General features: G+C 42.4%; 1 protein-coding gene across 5 annotated transcripts in view; it reads left to right on the forward strand.

Moving 5' to 3' along the window:
- The first annotated feature begins 2,193 nt into the window (after positions 1–2,193).
- Positions 2,194–25,834, forward strand: part of mrpl1 (mitochondrial ribosomal protein L1) — a 74,292-nt gene continuing 50,651 nt past the window's right edge. For 2 of the 5 annotated variants that reach the window (XM_087985792.1, XM_087985791.1), the window contains exons 1-5: positions 2,195–2,330; positions 10,915–11,020; positions 14,902–15,175; positions 17,558–17,641; positions 18,857–18,928. In XM_087985792.1, the coding sequence (XP_087841918.1) occupies positions 2,231–2,330; positions 10,915–11,020; positions 14,902–15,175; positions 17,558–17,641; positions 18,857–18,928 (636 nt within the window). In that variant the 5' untranslated portion in view covers positions 2,195–2,230. Of the gene's footprint in view, positions 2,331–10,914; positions 11,021–14,901; positions 15,176–17,557; positions 17,642–18,856; positions 18,929–25,834 lie in introns of all 5 variants that reach the window. The other 3 variants (XM_043696343.2, XM_043696360.2, XM_087985793.1) reach the window with 2 other exon arrangements.

A 25,834-nucleotide genomic window follows, 5' to 3' on the forward strand; every position in this document is an offset into this window, starting at 1 on the left:
TTGCACATTCTCCCTGTGTTTGTGTGGGTTTCCACCCAAATTCCAAAAGATGTGCAGGTAAGGTGAATTGGCCATGCTGAATTGCCCATAGTATTAAGTGCATTAATCAGGGGTAAATGGAGAGAAATAAGTCTGGGTGGGTTCATCTTTCGAGAATTGGTGTGCACTTGTTGGGCCAAAGGGCTTGTTTCCACACTGTAGGGAATCTAATCTAAACACTTCCTATTCATAAACCCATCCAGATGCCTTTTATGCTGTAATTGTACCAGCCTCCACGACTTCCTCTGGCAGCTCATTTCTATACACACCACCCTCTGTGTGAAAACGTTGCCCCTAGCAGCCTTTTATATCTTTCCCCTCCCACCCTAAACCTATGCCCTCGAGTTCAGGACTCCCCCACCCCAGGTAAAACACCTGAGATGACAAAAAAGATTTGCTTGAAGGAAACAAGAATGAGGGGCTTTAGTTGTCGATAAAAATTAGAGAAACCAGGCATGTTCATCTTAGAGAGATAAGGTTGAAAGGAGATTTGATAGAATTGTTCAAAATTATGTGAGGTCTTTCCAGAGAAAATGTTTCCAGTGGAAGACACAACAAAATGATTGTCAAAAAAAAATCTTTTATTTACATTGGTTACATTGTGTTCTGTCATGTGGCACAATCATGATTTTGTACTTATATCAACTTTTTCAGTACAAAAGCAGGCTATTTGCCCATCATTCCTGTGCCTGATCTTTAAACTCATGCAACAATTTAACCCCAGATCCTTGCTCTTTCTCTCAAGCCTAAAATGTTACTCCATTTTAGGATATTTGTTTCCTTTTGAAAGTTAGAGAAACTATTTCCACTAACCTGGCATGCAGACATCCTAAATATGAGCAAATAAAAACTCTACACCCCCCACACCTCCCTCATAGCAGGAAATGTTATCCCGTAAACTCATACTTTATCTTTGGAACTTAAATCTAAAGCAGAATTACTTTCATTAGAAAGTTTCTTTCTTATTTAATTTTCAAGAATTTCTCGCAAGAGTTAATTTCTCTTACAGAAATAATGTACTGAGGTAGTTTAAAATCTGGAAGAAAAACAAAAAATGCTGGAAATACACAGCGGGTCTGGCAGCATCTGTCAAGAAAAACAAAGTTAATATTTCAGATCTAATCAGTTCTCATAAAAGGTCACAAACTCAAAATATTATTTTTCATGATTTCTATTACGAAAGGTCAGTTGATCAGACATTGTTTCCCTGCTTTGTCTTTTTGTGCAATACTCAGTTGATAAAATTAGCACCGAATTTTAACATAATAACTTGACTGTAAATCATAACTATTACCTTGCACATTTTACACTTGTAGTTGCTCCACGACCAGCATATTGTCATTTGAAGTTGAAATTATATGCAAGATACTAAAGCAAATTCAGACAAACTGGATTGACAATAAAGTCCAACAGCTTATGTAATTCCTATGTGTAAACAAGGATCATTTCAACTGAGTTGCTAACAGTAGTGACTGGAGGATCAGTTGAAGTTGTAACAAGGAATTTGAAGTTGTCAAAATTCCATTGTATTTTCTGCAATATCTGTATGGACCTGTGCTGTACTTGTTGGTTTTTACTTATAGATAATTTATGAATGAAGTGTATTTTTAAAATAAAATATTGTCTCTTCCAGAGACATCTCTCCAGAATGTGGGAGGCCTGGCCAAAGTATCAAGTTCAAAAACATTGTTATTATTTACACGTAGTGTTATAATCTCAATTAGCAGTATCTCTCCAGCACTATATGATCCAGTTGTCCTTGGAAAACGACATGTATGATTAGTAAAGATACATTGATGGAATATATATAATTAATTTAATTATGATGGTCATTTTCCTACTGTATAGCACTTGCTTTAATTTGAATTATTTGCTTATTTTTAATGTCCCCAAGAAGGACGCCTATCGTATACGTTTTATGTTTCCAACTGAAAAACAGGTCTCTTTCAATATATAATTTCAGTGGAATCACACTGTAAACTTTTGCTATAAATTCTGCGTCTTACGATCTCATACTCCACAGCCACCTGATGAAGGAGGAGCGCTCAGAAAGCTAGTGCTTCCAAATAAACGTGTTGGACTGTCACCTGTTGTTGTGTGATTTTTAACTTTGTCCACCCCAGTCCAACACCGGCGCCTCCGAATCTTGTTGAAAATGCACACAGGTGTGAGCTGCGCGGGGTAGGAACTGATGTTCGGCGGTCTGCATGGCAGTGGGGAACACAAACACGAACGGAACATTGGAGAAACCAACGGCATGGCGGCGGGTGTAGCAGGACGGTTGTCTCGAGGTCAGTTGGTGACGTGTTTAAATGCAGTCTGGTTCGATTTGAGGGCTTTATGATGTCGAACGTTCCAGAAAACGCTCGAGATTTCGTCTCTTCCCCCCGGGGAGAAACGGGAAGCGGCTGTGTCCTCAGCCCGGGCTGCGGGCTGGTAACGTCCCAAGCTCTGGGCCAGGAGACCTGGGTTCAAGTCCCACTTAACTCCAGAGGCGTGTAACAGCATCTCAGAACGAACGGGTTGGTTAGAGAATTTAGGTTTATTAATGGCCTCTGTGTGATCCTTGCCCCTGGATATTTCCGAGGGCCGGGGCTGTCCCTTATTCCGGCGTCGGTGGGAGTTGCGCTTCAGGGAAAGGAGATCCTGCGGAATTCCCATCGCAGCAGACTCCGAGGGAACGGCCTGCGAAGTGGTGCTTGGAAAATTGCTCAATGCCTGCAGCCCAGCCCACCGAAAGCCTCCATTTAAATAGGAGAATTCAAACAGCTCTGCTGAAGTTAAGTTTTTAAAAAAGTTGCCCAGGACCAAGTTAAGATAGTTAAATATCCAGGTAAATTCCTGAGCAACTATTAAACTGACTCCTAAGTTAACCCACACGCCCCAACTACACTTCCCCCAGACCTCCATCATCCCCACCCCCCAGCACTGACCCAAATTCCTGTCCCCTCACTGGGCCTGATAAACCCTAAATACTCTGCCTGCTGCCCTGCCACCCAGCTCCCTACTGTTTGGCATCTTAACCACTGCCCATCTGGCACCCCAGTCTTCTAACATCCTAACCTCGCACTTGCCATACAGCTGGAGTCTGTGTTCTCATGTTTAACTTTCAGAATAGAACAGGTGACTACTGTGGAAAAGGACGGTCTGTTTGTCTTCCTAGTACTTTATAGTCCTGCACTAAGAGGGAGCTGTCAGAATGGAAATACTACTCTTTCTTTCGAAAAGAGCCCTGGTCAGAGTCTCCTGTCAAAAATGTGGACCTCTTTTGTTGCCTAAGAAAAGGAGCAAAACTCCACTGTGTGAAGTTTCCATTCTTTCAAAAATGTGGCCCATTTAAAGGATCCACAGACCTGAAGTCTCCAAACTCCTAGTAGATGAGCAAGAATAATGATGTGGCAGAAATCATTAATCTTACCATAACAACAAAGTATGAAATTAACTTTATTAAAAGTGGTGATTAGTAAACAGCAACCAAAAATAATGCTGAAATCAATTAGCTAGCAGTGAAAACCCAACGGATTTCCTTTTATACTTATGGAATGAGTCATTCCACTCCTTCCTGCCTTCAGACCATATGTAACCTGGGTTTACGCAGTCATAATATATGGTTGACTCTTCATGTCTATTAAAGACATAAGCCAGTAAGTGTTTGTTCGAATGCATTCTCAAGGTGACTTAGTTGAACAGTAAATATACCTTTTGTTAATACTAGCCATATGTCAAGAACAAACTGTGAAATCAGATAAATGTTCAGCCTTTTCATCTATGTAATTTGTTTTTTTTAATTCATATGTGAATGTGCTTGCTGGCTGGCTGGCTAGCATTTGTTGCCTATTGCCAGAGGAAACCCATACAGACAGTTGCCTGAGATCAGGTGAATTGGCCATGCTAAATTGCCCATAGTGTTAGATGCATTAGTCAGGGATAAATATAGGGTCTGGGTGGGTTACTCTTCAGAGGGTTGGTATGGACTTGTTGGGCCAAAGGGCCTGTTTCCATACTGTAGGGAATCAAATCGAATCGAATCTAATCTATTCCCAGTTGCCCTTGAGAAAGTGGTGATCAGCTGCAATCCACCTGCTGTGTGGGTTCACCCACGATATCATTAGGGAGGAAATTCAAGGATATTGATCCAGTGACAGTGAAGGAAAGGCAATATATTTCCAAGTCAAGATGGTGAACGGCTTGGAGGGCACTTGAAAGTAATGGTGTTCCAATGTATCTGCTGCCCTTGTCCTTCTAGATGGAAGTGGTTAGAAATGTGCTAATTGAGGATCTTGGTGAATTTCTGCAGTGTATCTTATTGATTGTACAATCAGTGTCAGAGGTGAAGGGAGTGGATGCTTGTGGATGTATTTCCAATCAAGTGTGCTGCTGTATCCTGAATGGTGTCGAGCTTCTTGAGTATTGTTGGGGCTGCACTCATCCAGGTAAGTAGGGAGTATTCCATCACACTCCTGACTTGTGCCTTGTACATGATGGACAGGCTTTGGGGAATCTGTATTTCTAGCCCCTGACCTGCTACGTTTGCCACTGTGTTTACATGGGGAGGTGATGGCCTCGTGGGGCTATTGCTAGACTATTAATCTAGAAACTCAGCTAATATCCTGGAGACACAGGTTTGAGTCCTGCCATGGCAGATGGTGGAATTTGAATAAAAAAAATCTTGAATTAAGAATCTATTGATGACCATTGTTGATTGTCAGGAATACCATATGGTTCTCTAATGTCCTTCAGGGAAGGAAATTTACCATCCTCATCTGGTCTGGTATATATGTAACACCAGATCCACAGCAATGTGGTTGTCTCTCAATTGCCCCCTGAAATGACCCAGCAAACCATTCAGTTGTATCAATCGTTACAGATCAACTGGCAGTGATCCATGCACCGCAAAAGACAAGGGTAGAAACAGCCAACTGCAAAGTCATCTTTGCTAGCATCTGTGGGCTAGTGCCAAAATTGGGAGGGTGTGGTGCTGGAAAAGCACAGCAGATCAGTCAGCATCAGAAGAGCAGGAAAATAGGCATTTCAGGCAAAAGCCCTTCATCAGGAATGATGCTCACATTCTCGACTCAGATCTCCAACATCTGAAGTACTCACTTTCTCCCAAAATTGGGAACGCTGTGTCACAGATGAGTCAAGGAACAGCCTGACATAACTATACTCTCAGAATCATATATACAAACAATGTTCCAGACACCAGCATCACCATCCCTGGATATGTCCTGTCCCAGCAGCAGGACGGACTTAGTAGAGGTGGTGGCATCGTGGTGTACAGTCAGGAGGGAGTTGCACTGAGAGTCCTCAACATTGACTTCGGACCCCATAAAGTCAGGTGCAACATGGGCAAGGAAACCTTTAGGTGATTTCCAAATACTGCCCTCCCTTGGCTGATGAATTAATACTCCTCCATGTTGAGCACCACTTAGAGGATGCACTGAGGATGGCAAGGGCATAAAACATACTCTGGTGGGGGATTTCAATGACCCAGTACGACTGATCGAGTTGGTTGGGTGCTAGAGATTATAGCTGCTAGATTGGGACAGCAGTAGATAGTAAGGGAACTGATGAGGAAAAAAACATACTTGACCTCATCCTTAGCAATCTGCTGGTTGAAGATACATTTGTGCATGATCGTATTGGTAAAAGTGGCCATCACATAGTCCTTGTGGAGACGAAGTTCCACCTTCACATTGAGAGTGCCCTCCATCATGTTGTGTGGTGCTATCACCATGCTAAATGGGACAGACTTCAAACAGACCTCGCAACTCAAGGCTGGGCACCCATGAGGCACTGTGGGGCATCAACACCAACAGAATTGTACTTCTGACACCATTCTGGCAATAGTACTGAAGACTTGCTCCAGAATTTGCCGCTTCCCTCGCCAAGCTTTTTCAGTACAGTTACAACACTGGCATCTATCTGACAATGTGGAAAAGTGTCTAGATATGTCCTGTACATAAAAAGCAGGACAGATCCAACCTGGCAATTCACTGCCTTGTCAGCCTACTGAATCATCAGTAAAGTATGAAAGATGTTATCAACGATGCTATCAAATAGCAGCGGCTCGGTGACACTCAGTTTGGGTTCTGCTCGGGCTATTTAGCTTCTGGACAAAAGAGCTGAATTTAAGAAGTGAGGTGAGTGATATCCCTTGACACCGAGGCTGCATTCAACTGAATTTGGCATCAAGGAGTCCTGGAAAAACTGAAATCGATGGGTATGATGCAGCAAGCTCACTGCTGGTTGGAGTCCTACTTGGAGATAGGGAGATGGTTCTGTTCGTTGGAGATCAGTCATCTCAGCTCCAGAACATCTCTGCAAGAGTTCCTCTGAGTAGTGTTGTAGGCCCAATTATATTCAGCTGCTTATCAGTGTCCTTCTGTCCATCATAAGGTCAGACGATGATTGCTCAATATTCAGCACCATTCGTAAATCCAGATACTGAAGCAGAACATGTCCAAATATGCCAAGATCTGGACAATATCCAGGTTTCGGCTGACAAGTGGCAAGTAACATTTGTGTCACACAAATGCCAGGCTAAGACCATCGTCAATAACAGACAATCGAACTACTATTGCTTGAAGCTAGAGAAGTGATTGCTGAGCCTCTTGCTGAGATATTTGTATCATCGATAGTTACAGGTGAGGTTGGCAAACATGGTGCCACTGTTTAAGAAGGGCGGTAAAGACAAGCCATGGAACTATAGACCGGTGAGCCTGACCTCGGCGGTGGGCAGGTTGTTGGAGGGAATCCTGAGGGACAGGATATACATGTATTTATTTGGAATGGCAGGGACTGATTCGGGATAGTCAACATGGCTTTGTGCATGGGAAATCATGTCTCTCAAACTTGACTGAGTTTTTTTTTGAAGAAGTAACAAAGAAGATTGATGAGGGCAGAGCAGTAGATGTGATCTATCTGGACTTCAGTAAGGCATTTGACAAAGTTCCCCATGGGAGGCTGATTAGCGAGGTTAGGTCTCATGCATTACAGGGAGAACTAGCCATTTGGATACAGAACTGGCTCAAAGGTAGAAGACAGAGGGTGGTGGTGGAGGGTTGTTTTTCAGACTGGAGGCCTGTGACCAGTGGAGAGCCACAAGGATTGGTGCTGGGCCCTCTACGTTTTGTCATTTACATAAATGATTTGGATGCGAGCTTAAGATGTAGAGTTAGTAAGTTTGCAGATGACACCAAAATTGGAGGTGAAGTGGACAGGGAAGAGGGTTACCTCAGATTACAACAGGATGTGGACCAGTTGGGTCAATGGGCTGAGAAGTGGCAGATGGAGTTTAATTGAGTTAAATGCGAAGTGCTGCATTTTGGGAAAGCAAATCTTAGCAGGAATTATACACTTAATGGTAAGGTCCTAGGGAGTGTTGCTGAATAAAGAGACCTTGGAGTGCACGTTCATAGCTCCTTGAAAGTGGAGTCGCAGGTAGATAGGATAGTGAAGGAAGCATTTGGTATGCTTTCCTTTATTGGTCAGAGTATTGAGTACAGGAGTTGGGAGGTCATGTTGCGGCTGTACAGGACATTGGTTAGGCCACTGTTGGAATATTGTGTGCAATTCTGGTCTCCTTCCTATCGGAAAGATGTTGTGAAACTTGAAAGGGTTCAGCAAAGATTTACAAGGATGTTGCCAGGTTTGGAGAGGCTGAACATGCTGGGGCTGTTTTCCCTGGAGCGTCGGAGGCTGAGGGGTGATCTTATAGAGGAGTCCAGAACTAGAGGGCATAGGTTTGTGGTGAGAGGGGAAAGATAGAAAAGAGACCTAAGGGGCAACTTTTTCATGCAGAGGGTGGTACGTGTTTGGAATGAGCTGCCAGAGGGTGTGGTGGAGGCTGGTACAATTGCAACATGTAAAAGGCATCTGGATGGGTATATGAATAGGAAAGGTTTGGAGGCATATGGGCTGGGTGCTGGCAGGTGGGACTAGATTAGGTTGGGATATCTGGTCGGCATGGACGGGTTGGACCGAAGGGTCTGCTTCCATGCTGTACATCTCTATGATTTGATGACATTCAATGGTGCTAACATCACTGAATCCCCCACTATCAATATCTTGGGGTTACCGTTGACCAGAAACTCAACTCAACTTGGTTTGGTGACTCATTTCTTTGCAAGCCTGAGACTTGGCTGAGTAGAAGACATTGAAATAAATCAAAAGATTTGCATTATCGTGTAAAACTAAAGCACACAGGATGGGAGCAATGTTCTGTCATGGAAAGAGAACTGGTCGGAAACAAAGTATAGCAATAAATGGATATTTTGAGTGGCAGCCAGTGAGTAGTGGGGTATTGCAGGGATTGCTGTTTAGACGTCAGCTATTCACAACGTATATTCATAATTTAGATGAGGGGACTAAATGTAATATCTCCAAGTTTGCAGACAACGCAAATCTGGATGACAGAGTGAACTGTGCGGATAATGCAGATGTGCTTTGGACAAGTTGAGTAAGTGGACAAATGCATGAGATAGACTGGATAAATGTGAGGTTATCCACTTTGGTAACAAGAACAGGAAGGCAAATTATTATCTGAATGGCGATAGATTCACAAAGGAAGAGGCGCAATGAGATCTGGGTGACCGAGGACACGAGTTGCTGAAAGTAAGCGTGCAGGCACAGCAGGAGGTGATAAAGACAAATGGTGTGTTGGCTTTCACAATATGAGGATTTGAGTACAGGAGCAGGGATATCTTGCTGTAGTTGTACAGGGTCTTGGTGAGACCATGCCTGAAGTATTCTGTGCAATTTTGGTCTCCTTATCTGAGGAAGGATGTTCTGGCTATGGAAGCAGTTGAATAGTTTTCTGCCAGGCCGATTCTTGGGGTGGCAGGACTGACGTATGAAGATAATCTGAAACTCGTTAGAATAGTATTTACTGGAATTTAAAAGAATGAGGCATATCTCATTGCCTGTAAAGCTCTCTTGTCCAGACAGGAAGAATGTTCCTGATGACTTGGAGTTCAGAACCAGGAGTCCCATTCTAAGGATGTAGGGTAGGAGTGAGATGAGGAGACATTTTCTTCCCCCAGAGAGTGAGCCTGTGAATCTTCTGCCACTGAAAACAGTTGAGGTCAAAGTATTGAATGCTTTCAAGAAGGAGATAGATATAGTTCTTCGGTCTAAAGGGATCAAAGGGTCTGGGAGAAAGCAGGAACAATTTACTGAGTCAGGTGCATGATCGTGTTAAATGGCAGAGCAACTCGGAGGGCCAAATAGCCTACTTCTCCTATGTTCTTGTGTTTCAAGCAAGAAAGCTGCCAATTGAAAATACTTTGGCAATTTTATTTTCTTATTTTACTTAATTGTTGAATTGTTTCTTTGCTAAGAAATTTGAGTGACTTTAAATATTCTGCATCTAACAACCTTCTAAACAGACAGTTGTTATTTTAGATGAAATATTTTTATTTTGATTGCTGTTGCTACGTTTCATGGAATCTACAACATAAAAGCAGGCTAGCCAGTATTTGCAGACTCCCATTTTAATTACCTATTCCAACCCTGTGTTCATCTTCCATGCAATACAACTTGTAATATAGTGGCTATAAGATCACTAAACACCCAATGGCATTTTGGTTTTAACTTGACTTAAAATGCTCCTAACAAGCCATCTAAGGAGATATCAGGTCCAAGAGATAGGATATAAAGGAGATTCCTGATGAAGGGCTTTTGCCCGAAACGTCGATTTCGAAGCTTTTCGGATGCTGCCTGAATTGCTGTGCTCTTCCAGCACCACTGATCCAGTATAAAGGAGGAAAGCAAAGTGAAGAAATGTAGGAAGAAGAGGAAGCGCTTTGGGAGCTGGACAACTGAAGTCAGGATGATTGGCGCTGTAAATCAATTTGGAAATGTACAAGGAACTAAAATTTGATAGGAGTTGATATGTTGGAAGCTTGAGGAGACTAACAGGGCAGGGTGTGACTCATAGAATCCCTACAATGTATAAAGAGGCCATTAAGCCCCTCGAGTCTGTACTGAACCTCAAAGAGCATACCACCCTAACCCAGCCCTCCACCCTATCCCCCAACATTGCATTTACCATGGCTAACACACCCCTGAACATTCCTGGGCCACTGTAAGCAATTTACCATGGCTAATGCACCTAACCTGCACATTTCTGGACTGTGGAAGGAAACCAGAACACCTGGCAAAAATCCATACAAACACTGGGATAACGTGCAAGTTCGACACAGACAACCAAGTAATACTGGAATTAAACGCAGGTCCCTGGCGCTGAGAGGCAGAGTGTTAACCCCTGAGCCACTGTGCCACCTATCCCTCTATCACCTGTGCAGTCACAGAAGGATTTGAAAACCAAAATGTTCTTTGCCCGGAAGCCAGTGTAGGTTGAGAGTATAAGGGAATGGTGCTATTCTGCTTTACACAATAAGCTGTCTTTTAAATACAATTGCTGCTGCTTCAGCCACTCCTTCTGGAAGCAGGTTCCACGTTTTGAAGGAAAATCCTTTTTATATATTTTATTAATACCTGTCTTACATTTATCCTGGTCTGTTCTACATCTCATACCTGGAAACAATTTCACTGCAGCCACGTTATTTTACTGTGAATTTTTACATTCTGACAATTGGCAGTGATAAATGAAACTTCCTTTCATCATTTCTCAAGCAGCATATTTTCGCTGTGATACTTGACCAGTTTGAACACTGGACAGTGGATGATGTATCTTAGAAAAGTTATATTTATTGCTAATAATGATGTACTTTCAACTTTTATTTCAAAATATGAATAAATAAATGTAATATGTTCTATCTTCACTCGCTTGCAATCTAAAGAACTTTTAATGTATGAGTATTTAAATATGGAATGATTTTTTTGGGTGATTGGTTTTCTTTTATATTTCAGTGTTCATTGGATGCCATAAGCACACGTTAATAGGCGGTTACAGCAATACTGGCATATCATCCTTATCGAAGAAACATCTTGCAGTCAGGCAATTTGCTGCAGTGAAGTAGGATTTCTCAGATTTGTTGAAATGTTTTATTTTGTGCAGGATGAATATAAATTATGTAGTTTTTAAATGTGTGTAAAAATCTGTAAATAACAATAGGTTACCATTTGCATGAGAGCATTATTAATCATGATTCATTAAAAGAAACAGGGACATGGACATTTATTTAATATATAACATGAGGATGGCAGGACAGGTTGAGGAAATTGTTAAAATGGAACAAGGAGTTCAAAAGCAAAGAATTGATGTATTCTGCCCAATTTTAGGGCATTACTTTTTAGCTGTAATGTGAAGGCTTCAGAGAGGGTGCAGAAAAGATTTGAGAATATAAGATGCAGGAGCAGGCTTAAGACATTCTGCCCACCATTCCATTAGACAGTAGGTGCTCTGGTAATCTACCTGCCTGCTTTTTCCTCATCCCTTCAGACCCTTTAACTAAAAGTTTGTCTATCTCAGCTTTGAAGATTCTTAATAACCCAACATCAGCAGCCCTCTGTGGTAAAGAATTCCATAGATTCATTACCCTCTGAGAGACAGAAGTGCTTTTCACTTATGTCTTAAATGAGCAGCTCCTTAGCCTAGGGATATGCCATCTGTATCAAAACTCTCTGAAAAGGGAAACAACTGTTGTGCATTTATTGTTAAGTTGTCTAAGAATCTGTATGTTTCAATACCTGGTATTAGCCTGGAGAACCTGCTGTGGCCTTCATCCAATGACAATGTATCTTCACTTACATAAATGACTCAGAACTGTCCATAGAATTCCATGGAATCATTTTGCAAGATTCTTATTTCTATACTCCATTCACTTTGAAGTAAGAGCCAGCATTCTACTTCCTTTCTGTAAACTGGTGAATCTGTATGCGAACTTAGTGATTTATATTCAGGGACATCCAAATCCCTCTGTGCTGTAGCTTTCTGAAGTCTTTTTCTACATAATTAATAATCAGCTCCTCTCTTCCTCCTGCCAAAATGCACAACTTCATATTTTCTCACATTCTATTCCATCTGCCAAGTCTTTGCTCACTCGCCTAACCATTTGTATCCCTCTGTAGACTCTTTGTGTCATCTTCACCACTTGCCTTCCCCTCTCTTTCTGTGTGATTGCAAACTTGCCAATTGACAATATTGATTCGAGGAACGAAGAATGTTAAATATGTGGGGAGATTTAAATTATAATAATTGAGACAAGGTACAAACTAGATTTTGTTAGAACTGATATCTTTTTTCGATCATGTATGGGCAATTGAGACCTGCTGCTTGGAATTCTTGCATCATGTTTGAACCGCAGGTTACCTCATGCATGTCAACATGTAGGAAGTGGTTTCAGCTGCTTGTACCCAAGCTCAGCATTACTGAGTTTATGGGTAACTGAACTTGGTGGAATATGAAGAAGGTTAAGAATTCTTTGATTAGACATTCTAGAAGTTAAGCACTCTTTAGGCAGTGGGTGCTCATGATAGTGGATAGATTTTGATCAGGAAGAGAAAAGTCGTGCAGGACCTTTTGAAGTGTTTGCCACTCTCAAATTAGTACACCGCACAGGGAATTGCTGAAAGTTACAACACCCTTGCAAGAGTGCAATCCAACCATGGTATCAATTATTAAGGGATTGCACAGAGAATTGTGCCCAGTTATAGCCCCCACACTTTTGGAAGAATGTGAAGGTTCTTGAGAGAGTACAGAAGAGGTTGACCAGACTGAACCCAGGAATGAGTCAATGTCGATGCCAGGTCCAGATGAGAGAAGCTGAGATTTGTGTTCTTTGGAGTAACAGAGATTGAGGAGAGATCTGATAAAGATGGTGATGGTACAAGGACTAAGGAACACATATTTAAAACTTTGGACAAGAGATGTAGGATGAAATGAGGAATAATATTTTTACTCCATGACTGATGATGACCTGGAACTGGATATCTCCAAGAATGATAATCAAATTTTTCAACAAGAAATTGAAATGTACTTGCGCAAAATTAACTTTCAGGCTTTCAGGAATAGATTGGAGAATTGGTTTCATTGGCTTTCTCTGCAGAGAGCCAGTATGGACTCAATGTGCCAAATGGTCTTCTCCTTTGTTGCAATGACTATACCTCTGTGATTGGAGAATTTGGGGTTGTTCTCAGTTGAAAAGATTGAGAGGCAATTTGATAGAGGTCATTAGGGCTTCAACAGAGTAGATCTTAAGAAGCTTTTTCTATTGGCCAGAATCAGAGGACACTGTTTTAAAGAAACCATGACATTATGAGAAAAATTCTTTGCATGCAGCGAGTAGTTAGGCTCTCGAACACAGAACCTGGGCGTTTGGTGGAGACAGATTTAATTGAAGCTTTAGCAAGAGAATTGAATAAACCCCTGAAGAAACTAATTTGCACGGTTATAGGAAAAGCTTAGGTGAGTGAGCTCAATTGTTTCTGTGGAAAGCCGACATAGATATGATAGGCTATGTAGCTTTCTTTTGTGCTGTAACCACTCTGTTATTCTCATCATTGAGGAATGGAGCTAAGTTAGCATACTGACTTCTATTACCTGATGGATGTTCATGAGATATATTTGGAGAAAGTCTCCGGTGTCCATCCTTTAGCTAACAGTCCTATGAAGCAATGCATTTAAATTGTCTTTGGCATTTCCTTTATAAACTGTAATTCAAAACTCAAACTGAGCTACAATTTTGTCATCTCAGAAATCATTGGATAGTTTTAGGCACAAGATTGACTTTGGAGGTGGTTGGGACACATTACAGAATTGCTTGTTGTATTTTGTTGAAACTTAGATGCAGAAAGTGGGAAAATATACAATTTCCAGCACACATGTTCTTGTCCTTGATGAGTTCAGAAAATTATGATAAGAGTCCAAATTCATTTATTTTGTTGAAACACTTGCAACTAATCAGTAGAGTATAATCTGAATGATTGTATAGCTTGAAAATTAGGGGATGCAAAGCATTTAGCAAATTTGTCATTGCATTGTAGACAATTTGATACCAATATAATTTCAGAAGCAGTAGCAATATTGACAATATTGTTCCTGCTCCCAAGGAGTGAAGCTAATTAGGTTTCTAATATTAATAAAAACAGTGGGTTGGAATGTCTTTTGTAACATCAAAAACCTAAAAGAGCCCAGCAGATTATCTGGGCTCATCTTAATTGAAAAATTAAGTTAAATAAAGACGCATCCAAAATAAGATCAAATAATATCGAGTGAAAGCAAAAGGAATTGCCTGTTCCAGAAAATCTTGTACTAAACACGAAATTCGAAATTGGCATAGATTCAGCTGCAGTTATTCTGCTTATCATTTTGCAATGATGCAGAAATTGACAAGCTATTGCTTGAGATATGTAAAATCTTCTGACTGTTCTACTGCTAGAGGTGAGTTTTTCCCCCATCTTTCACATAGCTCATGTATTTCATTTTAAATATTCTGTGATATATTTTACATCTTTATGCTCTCTCCCTGCACCTTCTCTGTGGCTGTTACATTCTGTTCCACACTCTGTTCCACTACCCTGATGCACTTTGTATAGCACACAAAACAACACTTTGCACTGTATCTGTGTGTGTGACATCAATATATTAATCAATCAACTCAATTAATAACCCCAATCTTAAACATTAACATAAATTAAATAAAATTCCAAGATCCTTTGTTATCAGTGAGTTTGATAAGCTGTTTCTTTGGATGAACCACATACTGCACAGGAAATGTCCAGTAACTTGTTGTTTCCTTGACTGACTTGTTCACTCATGCATTATGAATACAGCTTCACTTGTAGAATTTAAATTAAAAAAAAAACAATTTTGATCTGTGCATTGTCTTGTATTTGTCATAATTAAATGACAAATTAAATAATTTTAATTTATTAAATAATTTTCCATTTTTTCAGTACTAGAGTTGTCAAAACAGAAAAGAAAGAACCAAAGGAGGAAAACCTGAAACCTAAAAGTAAGAGCAAAACAGACTTAAATAGACATAAACCATATGGTCTGACAGCTTGGGAGCCAGTTGATGATGTCTACCGGATCCAGTATTATCCAAAGAAAGTGCATGATATTGAAACTGCAATTGACATGCTGAAGAAGTTTCAGCAGTTAGACTTTACTTACACACGGCAACCTGTTTATATTGATCTGCGGCTTGACATGAAGCTGGAAAAGAAGGTGAAGTATGCAAGCCTGTGCTTTACATTCTTGAGCAAAAGCCTGTTTTATAGAAAACTTTAGGAAGTTAAATCATCCAATTTAGTTGTTCTTAAATGTTCTATTATTAATTGATTAAGTTTCTCCAAATGTTCAGGTCTTTGGTTGTGCCATATGCATATTAAGCCAACTGCAACTGAAAACAAGTATCTGCTGAAGCATCAGTTGCTTTTATTTCAGAGTTAAAAATCCACACAACACCAGGTTATAGTCCAACAGGTTTAATTGGAAGCACACTCGCTTTCGGAGCGTTGCTCCTTCATCAGGTGATAGTGGAGGGCTGAAACCTAACACACAGAATTTATAGCAAGAATTTACAGTGTGATGTAACTGAAATTATACATTGAAAAATTGATTGTCTGTTAAGCCTTTCATCTGTTAGAATACCATGATAATTTCTTTCATGTGGGCGGCATGGTGGCACAGGTGGGTGGCATGGTGGCACAGGTGGGCGGCACGGTGGCACAGTGGTCAGCACTGCTGCCTCACAGCGCCAGAGACCCGGGTTCATTTCCCGCCTCAGGCGACTGACTGTGTGGAGTTTGCACGTTCTCCCTGTGTCTGCGTGGGTTTCCTCCGGGTGCTCCGGTTTCCTCCCACAGTCCAAAGATGTGCAGGTCAGGTGAATTGGCCATGCTAAAATTGCCCGTAGTGTTAGGTAAGGGGTAAATGTAGGGGTATGGGTGGGTTACGCTTCGGCGGGTCGGTGTGGACTTGTTGGGCTGAAGGGCCTGTTTCCACACTATAAGTAATCTAATCTAATCTAATGTGTAAGTCACAAAACCTTTATTTAAAAAGTTGCATTCTCGGGTTAGCTGTTAACAATGGTGATAGCTAGACAATATGATGAAGGTATTAGTCCTCTGTGTTCTCTGTCTATGCCATGACGTTTAGATTGATTCTGATCTAAAAAGTGAGATAACGGAGTTTTACATGAATTCATGCAGTTTTTGAGCTCAGAGTTCGACATGAATGCATGCAGTGTTTGACCAAAGTACAATGTAACCCTGAAAGTACAAATTCACCCCACAAAATATATGTGTGCATGTGGGTCTTTGTCTGTCTGAGAGAGTGTGTGTGTGTGTGTATAGTGCAATGGTGGTCACCTGTAATGTGACCTCAACCCAAGGTCCCGGTTGAGGCCCTTCCTATGGGTACCGAACTTGGCTATCAGCCTCTGCTCGGCCACTTTTCATTGCTGCCTGTCCCGAAGTCCGCCTTGGAGGATGGTCACCCGAAGGTCCGAGGCTGAATGTCCTGGACCACTGAAGTGTTCCCCAACTGGGAGGGAGCAGTCCTGTCTATTGATTGTTGTGCGGTGCCCATTCATCCGTTGTCGTAGCCTTTGCTCGGTTTCCCCAATGTACCATGCCTCAGGGCATCCTTGCCTGCAACATATAAGATAGACAACGTTGGCTGAGTCACATGAGTTCCTGCCATGTACCAGCCCTCCACTATCACCTGATGAAGGAGCGACGCTCCGAAAGCTAGTGTGCTTCCAATTAAACCTGTTGGACTATAACCTGGCGTTGTGATTTTTAACTTTGTACACCCCAGTCCAACACCGGCATCTCCAAATCATTTCATTTCAGAGACCTTGTATCCAATACATAAATATTCTGAAAAATTCCTTTTTGTATCTAATATGCATTTTTTTGGTGTTGATATAATAAGACCAGTATTCATGTCAGTTCAAGTTTGCAGCCTATTTGAACTGTACAAATCAAATCTGTTAATGTGGATATTTTTCCCCTTTTATTGACTGTGCTGTTTCTCAGACGATCCTGGACTACATGACAAAAGATGCAGAATTTAAAACACTGAACAGAGTGGGATGGGTACAGTAGATTTCCCCACTGTGCCATTCTTTGTACATGTCCCCTTTTGGTTTACAAATACAAGAAGCTATCCGTTTATTATGCTGGCAAACTGAAAGTGGTTAGTTCAGAGTGTAGGATTATCAATTTCATATGTTTTTAAGAAATATATTTTAAAAATAAGTTAAAATATTTCTTTTCCTTTCACTTGTGGACCATCTCAAATCCCACCCCAAATCAAGCGAATAAAAAATTAATTGCTCTTAATGGCTAATCAGTCAAAGTTATTCATGATTTATGAGGTAGGTAAAAGAGGAAGGGCTGTGGAGTCTCTTTCTTGAAAAATTAGTCGTCTTAGTTGAGATATGTTCTTTGGCTCCTACTTGCAACATCGTTGTGATATCAGAAACTAAGGATGGAATATCATGGAGTCACAATAAGAGTGCTCACCGCTCTTTGTTAAGAAGTTTGGAAACAATTGTAAATTGCATTTGGTTTGTAACTTGTATTTTCTGTTGTATCCCAGAAAAAAGTGGACCCATTTGTCAGCATCGTGCATTTGCCTTATGCTTTTACAACAACGGTCAGCAAAGTGCTGGTGTTCACAGAAGTGAGTAAGAATCATATTTTTTCCTGCAAATTTCTGTAAAGCCTTATACAGGGGAACATCGATTATCCGAACGAGATGGGCGGGCACTATTTTGTTAGGATAGTCAATTATTCGGTTAATCGATTAAATGCCTTTCCTCTGGCGCTCAGAGTTTTTAAAGTCTGCTCCCCGTTTAGGAGGCTGCAGAAGCACACCGTGTGCGAGCGCATGAGCCCGTGCCCCCAGCCGCGCCCCTGGCCAATTCCGTCTCCAGCCAACACCGCCCGCCTCCCAACCCCGTCCAAAACCGACCCACCCCCAACCCCATCCAACGCTGCCTCCCTCCCGTCCCCCAACTGTCCAACATTTCCCCATGCCCCCCTGCCCGCACCCCTATCCCCATCCAGCACTGCCCCTTGCCCTTCAATCCTATCCAACAGCTGCCCCCGCCTGAACGCCAGCACACACAACTTTTTGACAGGTTCCAACTCTGCCCTGTACAGGACGATGTTGATCAGATTATTTGGGGAAGGGGGGGTTGTTTTAGGGTACACCCCTCTGTAGAAGTCCAGGGAAAGTGTGGGGAGGGAGGGAGAGAGCGGGAGGTCAGTCATTTGGAAACGGTGCCTGTTTAATCATTGTAAACGAAAGATGCGATCATTGTTGGAAAGCCGTCTTTGATGTAAAGTTTCTATCAGGACCTTGAGATCTCCTTTGGATAATCCGATTTTTGGATAATTGGTATTCGGATAATCCAGGTTCCTCTATAATTGAGGAGGAAGCAAATTGTCCTTTTGTTTTTAATAGGTGATTTCTAATTATTAACCAGCTGATTGGCTGCCTAATATTTCAAAGGACAGGAATGTTAAGTGTGTGGATCTTTTATGAGAGGCGGTATGAGCTGTAAAGTCTGGAATGACATTTTGTGAAGGATGAGATATGCCAATGTGAAAAATTTAACACTTCAACTCTGATTTATTTTGTTATGTCTCTGCGTAACTTGAGAGTCTTTTTCAGATAGCAAATAATGTGCAATTTGATCTTCCACCCTGTAAATACATAACTGTTTAATGATTTTGTTTATTCCGGTTTTGTCACTTGAGAAATGTAAATTTTATTTCACTTACGGAATGACTTTAAAGCTAGTATTGACCAAGTAAGGTACATTAAAACCCTCTCAGTAGCAAACCATTATGAGTGTTGCATTTGGTCTCTAAAATATTGTTGTTCTTGCAGAGTCCAGAAGAAGCTGCTGTGGCACAGAAACATGGAGCAGATATTGTGGGTGGAACAGACCTCATTCAGAAAGTATGTATTCATGAGCACAGTGATTTTCTAACAGTATAATAGAAAATTATGCATCCATGAAAGGCTTTCTTTTGATATTATGCTAAAACATAATTTTTCAATGCTTCAAGTTGTTTTCAGAATACAGTTTGAAAATGAGAAAAACAGTCTCCAGTCTTAGAACTACAGGACATATGCTACATCATGAGCTTTAACTGAGTCGGGATCTTCTGCCTCCAAATTCTTTTGGGCCTGTTAGTTTTGTATACTCATTGTAGACAGGTTAGCGTCGAGTCACGTCAGGTTTTGTGAGAAAGATTTTGTTTGTCTGGTGGGGAGCTCTTTACCCAATATCTATGGTGGCAGAGATATTTCTTTGATAGAATACTTGTAGAGTGCTAGACTATAGATAGAAAAGCATTTCTGCCATTGTAGATGCTGGACAATTAATTCCCCATTTGACTAAAGCTGTTCCTTTTGTAAGATGCTGTGTCCTTACACTGACTTGCGTGCACTGATCTCAACAGTCTCCCAAATCAAGGAAAGTACCAAAAAAGAGCGAGAATCCCAATTGTTTGCTACTCAACGTCACTACCACTCAAACACCTGTTCAGCATTGATGAATTGCACCTCTTCCTTTGTCCCCATTGATCTTATTTTTCTTAGTTTGTGGTGATGGTGGGTCTGCTTCTTTAAGGAACTTTGGTTTTGGGGAGTTAAGATAGATAGAGACAAAAAACTGCAGATGCTGGAATCCAAAGTAGACCAGGAGGAGGCTGGAAGAACGCAGCAAGTCAGTCAACATCAGGAGGTGGAGAAGTTGACGTTTCGGGTATAACCTGAAAAACTTCTCCATCTCATGATGTTGCCTGGCTTGCTGAGTTCAGATAGATGGCAGTCCTGGATGTCTTTGCATTTCTGTAGAATGATAGACAAACATAGAAAGGCCAACAATTTAACAGTTTTCCTTCCGGTTCATTGTTGAATTAGAAATGTACTGTTGCATTGTCATCCATATGTAGGAACATTGAAAACAGTGGTAGGCCATTTGGCCCTTCGAGTCAGCTCAGCCATGATTATGATCATGGCTGGTCATCCAACTCAATAGCCTGTTCCCCCTTTAACCTCATATCACTTAATCCCTTTAGCCCCAAGTACTATATCCAACTCTGTCTTAAAATCATAGAATGTTTTGATCTTGACTGCTTTCTGTGGTAGTGAACTCCACAAGCTCGCCATTCTCTGTTTGAAGAAATTTCTCATCATCTTAGTCCTAAATGATTTATCTCGTTTCTTAGATATGGCGTGATTTGTTTTCTCTCTCAATCTATCTTCAGACTTTAGAAGTTTGTGTGTACCAGTACAACCAGCTATTTCCTTGCTGGCTTTCATTGTTAGTCCCCTTATGTTGGTGAGAAATGTAATTAATGTGCTCCAAATGAGTGGTTTGAAATGAAATGGGAATTTACATGGAAAATGTTAAATCAACTGAACTGAATGCAATGGTGACATTTTCCAGTGTGCCTGAATAGATGCCGATCCTCAAAGTTGGAGGACTCATTTAAAGTTTCACAGGAAAAGTTAGAGGATTAAAACCGTGACATCTCCTCTCCACTCCTCTTCTAACCATTCAACTACACTTTCCTACATAGACACACACACACAAGCACGTACCCGTTGCAAAGACCATGACAATACTGAACTACAGTTAAATGAGACAAAGGGTTTATTTCTCACACTGAGACATGGGGAATGTTTTGTAACACAGGCACATTTGCAAATGTACAAGAAGAGATAAATTTGAAAAAGATAGAGAGATTATTCAATTAGTAATTTACACGCATTTTTTTAAAAAAAACAGGTATTTCCTTTTATTCATTTGATGGAATAACATGTGTGCAGTGCCGACTGGGCCACCATTTATTGCCCATTTCTCTTTGGTCTTAAGAAGATGTGGTGACCTGCTTTCTTGAACTGCTACAGTCCATTGTATGTAGACCGAACTGCTATTCGGGAGAAAGTATTAGGATTTTGAACCAGTAGGGAGTGATATATTTACATTATCAGGTTTGAAGGGGAACCTGCAAGTCAGTGATGTTACCATCTATCTGCTTCCCTTTCTCTTGTGGATGATGGAGATGGTGAGTTTGGAAGAAGCTGTTTAAGAATTATAGAACATAGAACAGTACAGCACAGAACAGGTCCTTCAGCCCACGATGTTGTGCCGACCATTGATCCTCATGTATGCACCCTCATATGCGTGTCCAGCAGTCTCTTAAATGTCCCCAATGACCTTGCTTCCACAACTGCTAGTGGCAACGCATTCCATGCTCACAACTCTGTGTAAAGAACCCGCCTCTGACATCCCCTCGATACTTTCCTCCAACCAGCTTAAAACTATGACACCTCGTGTTAGCCATTTTTGTCCTGGGAAAAAGTCTCTGGCTATCGACTCTATCTTTGCCTCTCATTATCTTGTATACCTCAATTATGTCCCCTCTCCTCCTCCTCTTCTCCAATGAAAAAAGTCTGAGCTCAGTCAACCTCTCTTCATAAGATGCAGCATCCTGGTAAACCTCCTCTGAACCCTCTCCAAAGCATCCACATCTTTCTTATAATAGGGCGACCAGAACTGGACGCAGTATTCCAAGTGCGGTCTGACCAAAGTTTTATAGAGCTGCAACAAGATCTCACAACTCTTAAACTCAATCCCCCTGTTAATGAAAGCCAAAACACCATATGCTTTCTTAATAACCCTGTCTACTTGGGTGGCCATTTTAAGGGATCTATGTACCTGCACACCAAGATCCCTCTGTTCCTCCACACTGCCAAGAATCCTATCCTTAATCCTGTACTCAGCTTTCAAATTCAACCTTCCAAAATGCATCACCTCGCATTTATCCAGGTTGAACTCCATCTGCCACCTCTCAGCCCATCTCTGCATCCTGTCAATGTCCCGCTGCAGCCTACAACAGCCCTCTATACTGTCAATGACACCTCCAACCTTTGTATCATCTGCAAACTTGCTGACCCGTCCTTCAATCCCCTTATCCAAGTCATTAATGAAAATTACAAACAGTAGAGGCCCAAAGGCAGAGCCCTGTGGAACACGACTCACCACTGACTTCCAGGCAGAATATTTTCCTTCTACTACCACTTGCTGTCTTCTGTTGGCCAGCCAATTCTGTATCCAGACAGCTAAGTTCCCCTGTATCCCATTCCTCCTGACCTTCTGAATGAGCCTACCATGGGGAACCTTATCAAATGCCTTCCTGAAGTCCACAAACACCACATCCACAGCTCGACCCTCATCAACTTTTCTAGTCACATCCTCAAAGAACTTGATAAGGTTTGTGAGGCATGACCTGCCCCTCACGAAGCCATGTTGACTGCATTTAATCAAGCCATGCTCTTCCAGATGGTCATAAATCAAATCCTTCAGAATCCTTTTTAACACCTTGCAGACGACAGACGTGAGACTTACTGGTCTGTAATTGCCGGGGAGTTCCCTATTTCCTTTCTTGAAGAGAGGAATTGCATTTGTCTTTATTATGGTGAATTTCTGCAGGGCATCTTGTAAATGATACAGACTGCTGCAACTGAGTGTCAATTATGGAGGGAGTGAATGTTTGTGGAAGTTCTGCTAATCAAGTGGACTGTAATGTCCTAGATGCTCCTTGAGTGTTGTTGGAGTTGCACTCATTTGACTTGCGCCTTGTTGGTCGTTTAGCAGAGTCTGGGTGAGTCAGTCGTTGCAAGAGCCTCTGATCTGCTCTTGTAATCAAATTATTTCGAGAGATTTTCTCATTAACCTGTTCAGGGATGTTATTAAATACCTCTGGAGTAGATAGAACTTGAACCTAGCTCTCCTAGCTAAGAGCTTGGGGCCATTGTATTTATATGACTAGCCCATTTCAGTTTCTGTCTATGGTTGATTGTGGAGGGTTATATAATGGACGTGCCATCAAATGTCATGTGATGATTTAGATTCTCATTTGTTGGAGATTATCATTGCCTGGCATTTGTGTGGTGTGAATATCCCTCGTATCAACATCAACTGTCTGCACTTCTGAACTTATGACGGAGTGAAAGTCATTGATGAAACAGCTGAAAATGGTTGAGGAAATCCCGCACAGATATACTGGATCTAAAATAAACAAGAACCAATAATCAGAAACATTTTTCTTTGTGCCAGGGATGACTCCAATGAACAGAGAATCCGTCTTGCTGATTTTCATTGAGTGCAGCTTTGTTAGGATTCCTTGATTTTACGTTTGGTCCAATGTCACCTTTGTGGAAAGGTCAGTCAACTTTACATCGCCTTTGGATGTGAAACTCTTTTGTCCATTTTGGAACAAATAAGGTGTAATAAGGTGAGGAGCTGAGTGGCCTTGGTTAGACCCAAACTGAGCGTCAGTGAGCAAGTTATTGCTAAATAAGCATTACTTGATAGCACTGTTGATGACAACTTCCCTTTTGTGAATGGTGGGGAGTAGACCAGGGTGGTAATTGGGCAGGTTAGAATTGTTCGTCAGTTTGCCAAGCCGGTTGTTTTTTTTTTTTGGCAACATTACATCCCACAACTGGGTGACATCTTCAGTGCTGTGTAGCCTCTGGATGAATCCTGTTGTGATGTACAGAATTGATATAGTTCTGTCTGTTGTTGCGGATGGTTTTATTTCTGGTTTGTACTTTTTGTGTGCAGGACAGGCCTGTGTAAATTTTCTCATTACTGGCTAGATGCCAGTATTGTCAACATACTGGAACAGCTTGGTTAGAGACATGGAAAGTTCTAGAGTAGAAGTCCTCCAGCTGTTTCTTGATATCATATGGCGTAAATACATTTGGCTGAAAATTGGCACCTGTGATGCTGGGGACCTCCATAGGGGGCCAAGATGAATTATCCACTTGGCTCTTCTGGCTGAAAATTATTGCAAAAGCTTCAACCATTTTTAAAATTGATGTATTGAATGCCCTCATCATTGAGGATAGTGATATTTGCAAAGCTGCCACCTTCATTAATGATTGGCTATGATAGACTGCAGAGTTTAGATCTGATCCATTGGTTGTGGAATTGTTTTACTGTGTGTTTGTCACTCATGGCTTGCATAGTTTGGCATGAAGCAGTCTTGTTATGTAGCTTCATCAAGTTGGCATCTTATTCCTAGGGTCTGCTGCTGTTCCTGGCATGCCCTCGTGCAGTCTTCACTGAACCAGGTTGTCCTGCTGACTTGGTAATAATGGTAGAGTGAGGGATATGCCCGGCCACAAGGTTAAAAATGTGTTGGAGTACAAGTCTTCTGTTGCTAATTGTCCACAGTGCCTTGTGGATTCAACCAACCCAACCTCAAGAGTATGTTACCAACATGTCTCCTGTCTCACCTGACTGCCCCGGACGACCCATCGTCTCAGCCTGCTCCTGCCCAACCGAACTCATCTCGGCATACCTCGACACGGTCCTTTCCCCATTAGTCCAAGAACTCCCCACCTACATTCGTGACACCACCCACGCCCTCCACCTCCTCCAGGATTTCCGCTTCCCCGGTCCCCAACGCCTCATCTTCACCATGGACATCCAGTCCCTGTACACCTCCATCCCCCATCACGAAGGACTCAAAGCACTCCGCTTCTTCCTTTCCCGCCGTACCACCCAGTACCCTTCCACCGACACCCTCCTTCGACTGACCGAACTGGTCCTCACCCTGAACAACTTTTCTTTCCAATCCTCCCACTTTCTCCAAACAAAAGGAGTAGCCATGGGCACCCGCATGGGCCCTAGCTATGCCTGCCTCTTCGTAGGGTATGTGGAACAATCCATCTTCCGCAACTACACTGGCCCCAACCCCCATCTTTTCCTTTGCTACATTGATGACTGTATCGGCGCTACCTCGTGCTCCCACGAGGAGGTTGAACAGTTCATCCACTACACTAACACCTTCCACCCCGACCTCAAATTCACCTGGACAGTCTCGGACTCCTCCCTCCCCTTCCTAGACCTTTCTGTTTCGATCTCAGGCGACCGAATCAACACGGACATCTACTATAAACCAACCGACTCCCACAGCTACCTGGACTACACCTCCTCCCATCCTGCCCTCTGTAAAAACGCCATCCCATTCTCCCAATTCCTTCGTCTCCGCTGCATCTGCTCCCAGGAGGACCAGTTCAAAATATGTACAACACAGATGGCCTCCTTCTTCAAGGACCGCAATTTCCCCCCCCGACGTGGTCGACGGTGCCCTCCACCGCATCTCCTCCACTTCCCGCTCCTCCGCCCTTGAGCCCCGCCCCTCCAGCCGCCACCATGACAGAACCCCACTGGTCCTCACCTACCACCCCACCAATCTCCATGTACAGCGCATCATCCGCCGTCACTTCCGCCACCTCCAAACAGACCCCAGCACCAAGGATATATTTCCCTCCCCTCCCCTATCAGCTTTCCGTAGAGACCACTCCCTCCGCGACTCCCTTGTCAGATCCATACCTCCCACCGACCCAACCTCCACTCCCGGCACCTTCCCTTGCAACCGCAGGAGGTGCAACACTTGCGCCCACACCTCCCCCCTCACTTCTCTCCAAGGCCCCAAAGGAAACTTCCATATCCACCACAGATACACCTGCACCTCCACCCACATCATCTACTGCATCCGCTGCAGCCGGTGTGGCCTCCTCTATATTGGGGAGACAGGCCGCCTTCTTGCGGAGCGATTCAGAGAGCACCTCTGGGCCACCCGGACGAACCAACCCAACCACCCTGTAGCACAGCATTTCAACTCCCCCTCCCACTCCACCGAGGATATGCAGGTCATTGGACTCATCCACCGCCAAACCACAACAACGCGACGGTCGGAGGAGGAGCGTCTTATCTTCCGACTGGGAACCCTCCAACCACAGGGGATGAACTTGGACTTCACCAGTTTCTTCATC

Source organism: Chiloscyllium plagiosum, unplaced genomic scaffold (genome assembly GCF_037043375.1).
Source record: "Chiloscyllium plagiosum isolate Xiang-an unplaced genomic scaffold, Cpla_swu_hap1 HiC_scaffold_1, whole genome shotgun sequence".
In the NCBI taxonomy this organism is placed as follows: Eukaryota; Metazoa; Chordata; class Chondrichthyes; order Orectolobiformes; family Hemiscylliidae; genus Chiloscyllium; species Chiloscyllium plagiosum.